We start from the raw sequence: 11,658 nt of genomic DNA, 5'->3' as shown, positions 1-11,658 counted from the left end.
AGGGTTGAAATAATAAGGCAGAGCACTGCCCTGTCTGGCCTCAGCTGGTAACCTGTGTGTCCGAAGCCTCATTTATTTTGCTGCTCAATGAATGTCAATGAATGACTATAAAGCACCAGGAGTATTGATTTTTTGAAATTTTAGCAAGTAGGCAAATTTCCAAATACGTATTTTATGAATAATGAGAATTAACTATGTGAAAAATGACAACCTTTTTTACAATATTCCAGGTAATAAGAATAATGAGCTAAAACATGTCTTCTACTAAATGGCTGCCTTAGAAAATTTTACTTGCTTTGGAAAGTTTAACATATAAACTGACAATTGGCAGCTATGACCTGAAGCAGTTCAGTTCATGTGGAGAGTAATTTTAAGCATAATCTCAAACCCCACAGCACCAAACAAACATTAAGCACACAAATACCCATTATTGATTGCTTACTGTATTATAGGTGCTATATTTAGCAATTTGCATGCATTATTAAATTACTTCTCCCCAAGCCCCTTTGAAGAAAATAAAGGTAAGAGAAGTTAAGTACTATCTCAATCATTATCACATAGTTAGAAGTGGTTAAACTGAGACTTGAACTCAGGTCTGACTCTAGTGCATAAGCTATCAACTGCTATATAATTCTAAACATGTGTTTTGTTTCGTTTTTAAAGAGGTTTATTTTTCTGGAAAGTATCCAGAAGCACATGTTCATAACATTACACAGATTTATATATTGAAAAATGAATTTTCCAAACAAAACTTCACAAGTTTCATCTAATACTGTCCCATAACAAAGAGGATCTGAAATCTTCAGGGCATCTGGTTTGTGTCTGGTTTTCCTTAATCTTTAATGATGGGCAAATCCAATGCATTATGTAAGGCCATTTTTTCTCAAGAGATGTAGATGCCTCTTAAGAATTTGATGAAAATGCATTAACTTTTCAGGCTACTGAGTTGCATTTTAGTGCACTGAGGCAGTAAATTGGTGTACAGTGTGCAAAAATGGTGGTGACCTAAAAAATGAATATTTGATATGAGCCGCTGCATTCTCTTGAGGAAAAACGTAATGGATTAAATCTCTTAGGAATCCTTAGCTTCCTAAAAAAGGAGTAGGAAGAAGAAATCTCCTGTGGCCTGGAAACATCTTCTGTTCCTTGCTGGCTATGTTTATTTAGCTCTTTAATAGTTCATTTGATTAGATCTTGTGGTTCCCAAAGCAAAGGGTGAGAGTTTGATCCCTATAGAGGCCACTTAAATTTAGAGAACAAAAAGCTCTATTCTCTCTCCCAGACCTTACCCCAAATCCCTGCCAGGTGTCTGCCCTCTGGTCAAAATGAGAAACTGGCAAAGGGGTGCAAACCTATCACAGTATTGGGAAACAACAAAAGGGCACCCCTCTATTATGGTGCTCTCTCACTTTTATGTAAAATTTATAAATTGAATATTCAGATTCAGTTTTTAAAAACTAGGTATTATACTTTTTACTTTTACCACTGAAAATGTGAAATAAACTATAATAAATGCTGCAATGCCAGTTATAAAATCCATTGCCTTCTTATTCGAAATTGAGATTTTTCTATTAGTTGATATTACCCTTTTGGTAATCAACAATGAAGAAACACTTTTGAGTGATATTAATCTGCATCTTCAGAGTGGGAAACAACATAGTAATCAGTCAAAACTAATTTGTTTGGAAAATTCATTTTTCAAAGTATTAAAAAAACATTAAACTATTTAAAAGTAATTTCATGCACGATGTAATACTATTTAAGAATGATTTTCAATATGTGCTAACAATTTAGTCAGGAAAACAAGTTTTTTTCAATTATAGATGAAAATCTTTAATAGTATCACAATCTTACTTTTCTTTTAATTCAGGTCTTTCTAATTTTTATTCCCTAATTAAAAAGTGCCAAAAATAATATAACAAATAAAAATCATTTTACTTTAAACACTTGCCTAAATAATATAGAATCATTTTAATTTTTGAGGAAGTAACATTTTATATTTTAAGTATGAAGTATAAATTTAAATTTACTAATTTAAATTATAACTTGAGAGTTTTATAAAGATTTCAGTGTAGTTTATATTAACATTATTATTAACATGAACTTTAATTTTTCAAATGTCACATATATCTTTCGTTATTTGTGGATTTATTTCTTTTATGAAGTAGTCAAATGAATCAGCTCACCCTCGACTGTAACAAAATACTGCTTGGTGACTTGTGACAGACAGGGTTTTAACCTCTGACAGCGAGATTCATTGTGGAGCAAGAGCCAATCATAGATCCTGACGACACTTGTCTCATCTAAGTTGGAATATAAAAAGCCACTTGGAATACAGTATAAAAGATTCACTGGTGTGGCAAGTTGTCTCTCAGACTGTACGTGCATTAAAAGTTTGCTTGGGATTGCTCAAAAGCAAAAGAAAAGCAAAAGGAAAAAAAGAAGAACCAGGAAAAGGATTGTATTGGTTTTAAAATCATGCAAAAGCTGCAAATCTATGTTTATATTTACCTGTTTATGCTGATTGTTGCTGGTCCAGTGGATCTAAATGAGAACAGTGAGCAAAAAGAAAATGTGGAAAAAGAGGGGCTGTGTAATGCATGTACTTGGAGACAAAACACTAAATATTCAAGAATAGAAGCCATAAAAATTCAGATTCTCAGTAAACTTCGTCTGGAAACAGCTCCTAACATCAGCAAAGATGCTATAAGACAACTTTTACCCAAAGCTCCTCCACTCCGGGAACTGATTGATCAGTACGATGTTCAGAGGGATGACAGCAGTGATGGTTCTTTGGAAGATGATGATTATCACGTTACGACGGAAACAATCATTACCATGCCTACAGAGTGTAAGTAGTTCTGTTAGTGTATATCATCAGTTCTGCTGACTGTTGTTCTAGTGTTTATGAGAAACAGATCTATTTTCAGGCTCTTTTAACAAGCTGTTGGCTTGTAAGTAGGAGAAAAAAAAAAGAGGTTCCTTTCTTTCAAGGTTTCATGAGAAATATATTGAGACAAATCTGCTGCATTATTTATTTCCTTATAGAGGTAAAAATCTAAAAAAAAATGTAGAACATTAGTATTATTCAGTTTACTATGGAAAATACAGCATGCTTATACTTTCACTGATTAATACTACCAAGAGAAGGACTGGGAGATACCCCAAGTAATGTTAAGAACTTACATAAAATTGTAAATTGCATTTGTTTGTCCAAAATAAGCATTTATAATAAATTTTTCACTAATCATAAGAAATTTGCTGGATGTTTAAGCTTATTTGAGCACTGCTGTGCACCTAGAATGATTTCTGTTATTTAAAACCATCTTTCATAATGTTTTCATGTTCTTAATAAATTAAAATACTTAATTTTGAAAGCTCTTACACCAAAGAGTAAAATAAATTTAAATATTTAATTTAGTAAGGGCAATGATAAATAAATATAACCTAGAGATAATTGTGAGCTAAGTATCAGAAAATGCCTAGGAAATAAATATTTTAATCGGGTAGGTTGTGACTCACGATGTCCTTGTACCTTGATCATGATACTCTTATTGAGAGTCTGCCTATTTCTATGCAGGCATGTTGCCTAATAATGTTCTAAAATATTTTATTATTCATGAGAGGGAAGACTATTAACTGTAGTATCAACATTGTTTCTGAAAGATAATATATTTCATACAGTTCTTTTTTCAGTTAGCTCAAAAGGAATACTTTCTCCAGGAAGGGGAGATAGGCACCTTGACAGAGAAGGCATGACAAGAAAAATTTTTGTGCCATGTGTCTGTGATCTTGCCTTAATAAGGCACTTTACATACTTTAAATCAGACTGAAAGAGTTTCAAATTATTTTTTCCCTTATTAAGTACCCAGATTACAAAGCAATAAATAATTTTCACTTAAGATTCTGCTATCAAATAGTCCTGGAGTAGCATTGCCTTATTTATTCACAATTTTGGAACACCAGAAGAGAAGAAATTGTCAGTGTTTGTGCCTACAGTGACAGGCTGGCCCTAAAGACAATACTTTCTAACTTGTGAGACAACTCAAATATGACATCTAAATTTTTTGTGCTAATTACCTGCTTAATTTTGTTCCTTTGAAAGGCTATTCCAAGGCCAAGTGTAACAGATGTACTAAATTTTCTGCTCATTCCTGAGGCTCAGTAAGTTGCTCAGTCTGTCTTGTCCCCAGGTAATTCAGGCCTGGGGGAAGGGTTCCTTCATCCAGACTGATTGGTACAGCTGCTCAGTAAGTGTAACTACTCAGATTCCCAAAGAATTCTAAGTGGATGTTCCTCCACAGTGTCTCTTGTTCTCTCTAATCATCATCATTTGAAAATTTCATCCACTGCTCATTCCTTTATAAAAGTTTCCTTAGTCCTTAGTTCTGTGGAAGGGGAATAATTCCTCATAAATAGCTGAAAATACATGTATCTTAAAAACTCTGAACAGCTAGAGTAATTATTTTCTTTGATATTTTTCTGAGTTATGAATGAAGTTCATAGTATTTCATTTTGAAAGACTACCTATGCATAAATTATCCCAATGGTGAAAAGTGATATTAATATGGAGGGATTTTATTCATTTTAAAATGGGAACTCATTTCAATAATTTTTTCTTATTCATTTATAGCTGATTTTCTAATGCAAGTGGAAGGAAAACCCAAATGTTGCTTCTTTAAGTTTAGCTCTAAAATACAGTATAATAAAGTAATAAAGGCCCAACTGTGGATTTATCTGAGACCCGTCAAGACTCCTACAACAGTGTTTGTGCAAATCCTGAGACTCATCAAACCCATGAAAGACGGTACAAGGTATACTGGAATCCGATCTCTGAAACTTGACATGAACCCAGGCACTGGTATTTGGCAAAGCATTGATGTGAAGACAGTGTTGCAAAATTGGCTCAAACAACCTGAATCCAACTTAGGCATTGAAATCAAAGCTTTAGATGAGAATGGTCATGATCTTGCTGTAACCTTCCCAGGACCAGGAGAAGATGGGCTGGTAAGAGATAACTGAAAATAACATTCTAAATACTTTGTTATGTTTTATTCACACTGTGAACAAATAATAGTGAAAATAATTGTCAATTTCTGATGTTTACAAGCTAGACAAAAGTATCTTACCCCAATGGTAGCCCCTGTACCCAATAAAAGTAGGTTTCCAATTTCATGTCCTATGAAACACTCCCTTGCTACTCTTACTTTGCATGAAGATTTTAGAAAACAACCATACCATGGTTTTTAACTTCATAAGGAGTTCTTTTGAATTGGGAATGAAATAAAAGTGGATATCATTGATATATGATTATATAAATAAAAATAAGAACTCTATAGGTTTTAATACATATCCAACAAATCAGAACATTTTTCTTTCATTTATTTTCCCAAATGTGTTGAAAAATATTGTCTTTACATAAAGCAGAAAAAAAAATGAACTTTAAAAATTTTTTGAGTTATGATTATACTTAAATTGTTTTTATTTATATCAATTAACTAAGTATACATGTAGGATCATATTTTACGAAATATATTTAAGGGCCTTCTGACAAATATGTTCAGTACTTGCAGGATGTTAACATACTGGTGCCTGTGTATATTACTTTTGTGGAATACCCCTAATAGAATTTCAGTTTCCAGGCTACTTAACCTTTGATACCTAGCTTGTTTCTGATCTGCCTTAGCATTCTTGTGCAAGAGTTTACTTAGGAAATGCCAACTAATTTAACATCTGGCCAAGGGTGACAATATTTTATATATTATAAAAATTGATTTAAAAAATTTAGAAACCTAGTATAAACTTAGAGTAATTTTTATAGCTTATGGAGTCCTGTTGCTTCTGTTTTTAAAAATGTTTTTAATGTGACCAAGTATTTTTACTTCTCTCTATTGGCATAATTTTACAACAGAAGATTATACCTGGAAACAATAAATACAAGTCATCTTTTAAATCTATAAATGGTCATGGCTGTAATTTTATAATTAGTAAATCAGATCTTCTATAAGTGAAAACATATTGCTTAAAAGACTATATAATTTTCCAAATGATCTATTTTTTATATGTGCTACTTTAAATATTATCGATTTCCCAAATGATTTCACTCTTTTTGACAATCTTAAGTAATAATAACTACCTGGTCCATTTTTATTTTTATATAAAATTAAAACTATCAATTATTTAGGAAAGTATTCTTTTCTATAGGTAGTATTTTAATGATCAAAATGTGATAGGTTTTAATTATAATTAAACAGGTGGTAAATATGATGTATTCCTCAGATTTTTCCACTTAAAAGTAAATGAAATCTCAAATACATTGAAAGATTGGGGCAGTAAGAGTGCTGGCAAATTTTATTATTTAAATACCTGAACAGAAGTATTTTTCAGTAAAAGACTAAAAAAAAGGACATTATTATGTCTTCTTATAAATCTGTCTTTCCCTCCTTCAGGGATTCTCTTTTGAACCCAATATATGTGGAACTACCTTCAACACCATACTTTCCTTTCCCCCATTATAATCCACACACTGCTCAGAGGTAGCTCTTTGCTCTGGCTTTGACATCCATGTTTCCCTGAGTAAAGACCTAGGGAACACTGGATGGATGAGCATACCTATCCCTCCAGGAATCATCAGACTTGTGTAGTCAACACAATATAAACAATCATGGAAAGGGGAAGCTCATCTCTTTCCTCCTTTCCTCAGTCTCCTTCCCTGTCCTCCCTTTCTTCCCATAAAAATTTTCAAGGCATCTATTTTGTGCCTTGAAAATCAGGCAGTCTGATAATCAAATCAGGGAAAACAAAAATTTAAAAAACAGAATGTACTGACCGTAGAAAAATTTGTATTTTTGTTCTATTCTTTGAGACATAAGAGTAAACCCAAGCTTAGTGTAAATTAAAATTCTTCAATACCATGTTTTTTAAAAAATTAAATGTGATATAAACAAATGATTAATTAATAATGACTTCTTAAGTTTCATTAAGTTCTATTAATATTACTAATTATTCTTTCCTTTACACACAGAATCCCTTTTTAGAGGTCAAGGTTACAGACACACCAAAAAGATCCAGAAGAGATTTTGGGCTTGACTGTGATGAGCACTCAACAGAATCACGATGCTGTCGTTACCCACTAACAGTAGATTTTGAAGCTTTTGGATGGGACTGGATTATTGCACCCAAAAGATACAAGGCAAATTACTGCTCTGGAGAGTGTGAATTTGTATTTTTACAAAAATATCCTCATACTCATCTTGTACACCAAGCAAACCCCCGAGGTTCAGCAGGCCCTTGCTGTACTCCCACAAAGATGTCTCCAATTAATATGTTATATTTTAATGGAAAAGAGCAAATAATATATGGGAAAATTCCAGCCATGGTAGTAGACCGATGTGGGTGCTCATGAGATTTATATTACGTTCATAACTTCCTAAAACATGGAAGGTCTTCCCCTCAACAATTTTGAAACTGTGAAATTATGTACCACAGGCTATAGGCCTAGAGTATGCTATAGTTACTTAAGCACAAGCTACAGTATATGAACTAAAAGAGAGAATATATGCAATGGTTGGCATTTAACCATCAAAATAAATCATACAATAGGAAGTTTTATGATTTCCAGGTTGTTGAACTAGAAGGAGATCAAATTACATTCACATTCATATATATCACAACAACAACATAGGCAAGGAAATGAAAGAAATTCTCCTTGTGTTCTGGTGAGTTGAAGGAGTATGCTTTAAAGTCTATTTCTTTACAGTTTCACTTAATATTTTCAGAAAAAAATCTATATATATAGTATTGGTAAAATGCAAGATTGTCATATATCATCATTTGAAACATCCTTATACATTTGCATTTATATTGTATGATAGCATACTTGGTAAGATAAAATTCCACAAAATAGGGATGGTATGCCACATGCAAATTTCCATTCCTATTATGATTGGAGAGTACATTAATAATCCATACCAATGGTGCTAATACAATAGGCTGAATGACTGATATTAGCAGGTTTATCAAATAAAAAACATTTGGTAAAATCATAAGTTTCTCCTTTCTTCAGGTGCATTTTCAAACACCTCCAAATGGAGAATGGATTTTCTTTAATGAAAGAAGAATCATTTTTCTAGAGGTAGGCTTTCAATTCCACAGCATACTTGGAGAAACTGTATTATTTTAAAAGGCAGCCAAATAGTATTCATTTTTATTAAAATTTCAAAATTACACTCTGCCTTTGCAACATTGTAGTTTTTATGGTAAAATTATGGAAATGATTGATTCTATCAATATTGTAAAAGACTTTGAAACAATTACATTTATATAATGTGTATACAATATTGTTTTGTAAATAAGTGTTTCCTTTTTTATTTACTTTGGTATATTTTTACACTAAGGATATTTCAAATTAAGTATTAAGGCACAAAGACATGTCATGTATCACAGAACAGCAACTGCTTATATTTCAAAGCAAATTAGCAAATAAAATAGTGGTCTTAAAACTCCATATGTTATTGGTTAGATGGTTATATTACAATCATTTTATATTTTTTTACATTATTAACATTCACGTATGGATTCATGATGACTGTATAATGTGAATGTAAATTCCAATGGTTTACTGTCATTGTATTCAAATCTCAACGTTCCATTACTTTAATAGTATAAACATTACTAAGCATACCAAAACGATTAAATCCATTATCTGAAAGGATAATAAAAATCATATCTCAATAAGAACTATTGCTTTTATTTTCTGATTTGGTAATGAATATATTTCTGCATTTATTTACTTTTATTTTGTAAATTGGGATTTTGTCAACCAAATTCATTGTACTTATAACTAAGTGAAATTATTTCTTACATCAATGTGTAGAAGCAACATAAATTATATTAAAGTGTTTTCATGTTTTTGAAAGACATAACAGTTTTATGTTATAATAATTAAGTAGATTTCTGATTTTCAGTTTATTATTAAAGTCTAATGGTTTCGCACAAAAGTTTGTTCAGAAACTTTAGGTCATCTGCTCTTATTTCTTATGAGTAAAATTCCTTCTAAATTGGTCCTTATCAAGTTGTTTTACACATACAAAATCAATGACTAATTATGTCTGTTTCATTTCCCTTTATTCTTGACCTGAAAACTATTTATATGTTTTCATAGGTTCAATTTCCAAATGCATTGCATTTGGCAAGGGTGTATGGTCCTAGAGTTACAAGTTCTACTGAAGCCACAGAGACACAGGGAAGCTATGTCTTTTTCCTAGTACTTAATGATAGTGACAAATTTATGTGAACATTTGGGTCACCAGTTTTCAAAATGAATAGCAAAGCAGTTACAAAGTACCTGAAAATCCACAAGTGCAACATTATACATAAAGATTTTTGAAGTTATTCTTCTCTGCCTCCATTAGTTTAGAAACAGCCATAAAGCTGTGACTAAGTTTAATGGGGTGATGACTAAAATTCTACTATGTTATGATTTTGAAACAAATCATTCATAATTAATATAAAATTAATATAATAATTTATATTTGCGTAATAACAGAAGTTTAAATTCAAATGCATTATGTACTTGCTTTATAATTCACTCTAATAGTACTTATTATTAAAAGAGTAACATAAAAATCCATTTAAACTATCAAATGATCACTTTTAAAAATCAAATACATGAATACTATCAATATTATAATAAAGAAATTAAAACACAGCAATGATATGCAAGTTATGACTTTCCTGGCATGTGACATATGGTGCTGAAATTTTATTTCCATGGTCATTCAATTCCAGATTACCTATTGCAAAACACATTAAGGTAAACTATTCTTATTTTGGTCATCCCTGAGGTAAAATGTTGAACAATGCAAAATGGTACTAAATTTAGTTCATTCATGTCTAGATGGCTTCTTGCAAAGGAAGTCTTCAAAAATTGAGTGCATTTACTTTAGATATAATACATGGCTAAAAGAAAAATTTCCTTTGGTGCCATTTAAAACACTAGTTATAAGGAATACTTAAATATATTCCCTATATTAAAATACCTCAGTAGCATATCCAATGAAGAACACAAGATGCTTTAAATGTAAGACTTTACATATGAGGCCTTGTAGTTTATCTGATGGGCATAAAATGCATGTAGAACAGTGGCAGACAACTTCTTCATTGTATAACTTATAAAGGTTTAATAGTTCACATCAGGCTTAACATTACACTAAATATTCCGGATACAGAAATATATAGCTTGGCAATGAAACAGACATATATGCTTAGTTTTCAATGAGCCCAGTTCTAGATTACTATAAGAAAGAAGGTTTCTAATATTTCAACAATGTTATTTCTGCTTCATAATAAAAATAATGTTTTAATTAAGCACATGTCATATATTTACTTTCTTTAAAATTGACTTTAATAAACTTTTCTTTATTAGCTCTATAAATGTACTACAGGCAAAACGATATTCATTAGTATTAACTCATAGATATCTTAAAAATAGTCTCAAATTCTGTTCCTAAGGAGATCTGTTGGAAGTCCACCTGAGCAAGACCAACAGTTGTTTGATTCAATTAATCTTAAAGGTACCTTTAAACTAAATTCATAAAAAGGCTATCTACTAATTCACCCCTTTAATCATTTTCCTAACCATTCAAAATTATTCTTTTAAAACTTTTCCTACAAGTGTTATGTCAGGTTTTTTTCCCCCTAATGTCTTATAAAGGACCCTATTCAGAACAGAATTTGATTACGTAGTTTTGGCCATAAATCCTCTACAAGAGTTTCCCAGATCCGCTCCCACAGACACTAACTCTGACTAAGAAGCTAAATGTCTCTTGGCTCTATTCCCAGAGAGCTCAGAATTTTGGCATTATCTCAACCAGCCAAAAACCAAATATATCAACACAAGAAAGTGCCCACATGATGCCATCAGATCCTCATGATACTGAGATAGAATTTTCTGGAAGTGGAAATTAAGCATAAACCCCCAGTTTATAGAGAACACTAAACTGACTGTGGGAGAAAATCCAAATTGTTAAATGGAAATAATCAGGAGGTCACTAGGCAACCACTTGGCTTCAAGCTCCAAGAGTATCTTCCTGAAAAGCTGCATACTTCTCAGGCAACTCAAATAATGGAATGAATTATGTAGCTGCCTGCACTCTAGGTGAAGGATTCTACTGAGAAATCCCAGGTCATGTTGGGCTCTGAGTAAGGCCAGGTGCCAGAGGTAAACTATAGCAAAGAAGAATGGATGAAGGTAGTCCCCTGCTACTTGTAGACATGACCCAGCAGTCAGTAAAACTGTCCCAAAGGTTAGAAACCTACCAGGACCTGTGTCTTATAGTAAATAAATTCTTTACAGCTCCAGAGACAAACAGAATTCTAAAGAAGCTGCATAGAGTTGATGAGAATCTACCTACCTTCCCAACTATGCATAAGGTAAGCTGCATTCCTATAAGTAAAACATATGGCATGAGGAGGGCCACTCATGGAAGAAATAGTTCTGCAACTGACGGGCCAGCAAAGCTCTTTCCTTTACTGATAGAGATATACAGACAATAAATACTGAGCTCATGCAGCCCGACCAGATGTTTGACCAAAGATTTCTGGTCCTAGTCAAAACAAACAAATAACAATAAAATCAGTGTTATTTCAGGGCAGAAT

The 11,658-nt window shown here is 32.1% G+C and overlaps 1 protein-coding gene across 1 annotated transcript; it reads left to right on the top strand.

Moving 5' to 3' along the window:
- The first annotated feature begins 2,226 nt into the window (after positions 1-2,226).
- Mstn (myostatin) lies at positions 2,227-10,368 on the top strand. The gene is made up of 3 exons (XM_005324375.5): positions 2,227-2,851; positions 4,634-5,007; positions 7,025-10,368. The coding sequence occupies exons 1-3, from the start codon at positions 2,479-2,481 to the stop codon at positions 7,403-7,405; spliced, it is 1,128 nt and encodes a 375-aa protein (XP_005324432.1). The 5' UTR covers positions 2,227-2,478; the 3' UTR covers positions 7,406-10,368.
- Positions 10,369-11,658: the final 1,290 nt, after the last annotated feature.

Source organism: Ictidomys tridecemlineatus, chromosome 7 (assembly GCF_052094955.1).
Source record: "Ictidomys tridecemlineatus isolate mIctTri1 chromosome 7, mIctTri1.hap1, whole genome shotgun sequence".
In the NCBI taxonomy this organism is placed as follows: Eukaryota; Metazoa; Chordata; class Mammalia; order Rodentia; family Sciuridae; genus Ictidomys; species Ictidomys tridecemlineatus.
The sequence above is the reverse complement of the archived record's forward strand: the minus strand, read 5'-3'. Positions and strand labels throughout refer to the sequence as shown.

Coding starts and splice junctions, on each gene's coding strand:
- Mstn (XM_005324375.5), top strand. CDS start 2,479: ATGCAAAAGCTGCAAATCTATGTTTATATTTACCTGTTTATGCTGATT. Junction 2,852..4,633: donor CATTACCATGCCTACAGAGT/GTAAGTAGTTCT, acceptor ATTCATTTATAG/CTGATTTTCTAATGCAAGTG. Junction 5,008..7,024: donor GACCAGGAGAAGATGGGCTG/GTAAGAGATAAC, acceptor CTTTACACACAG/AATCCCTTTTTAGAGGTCAA.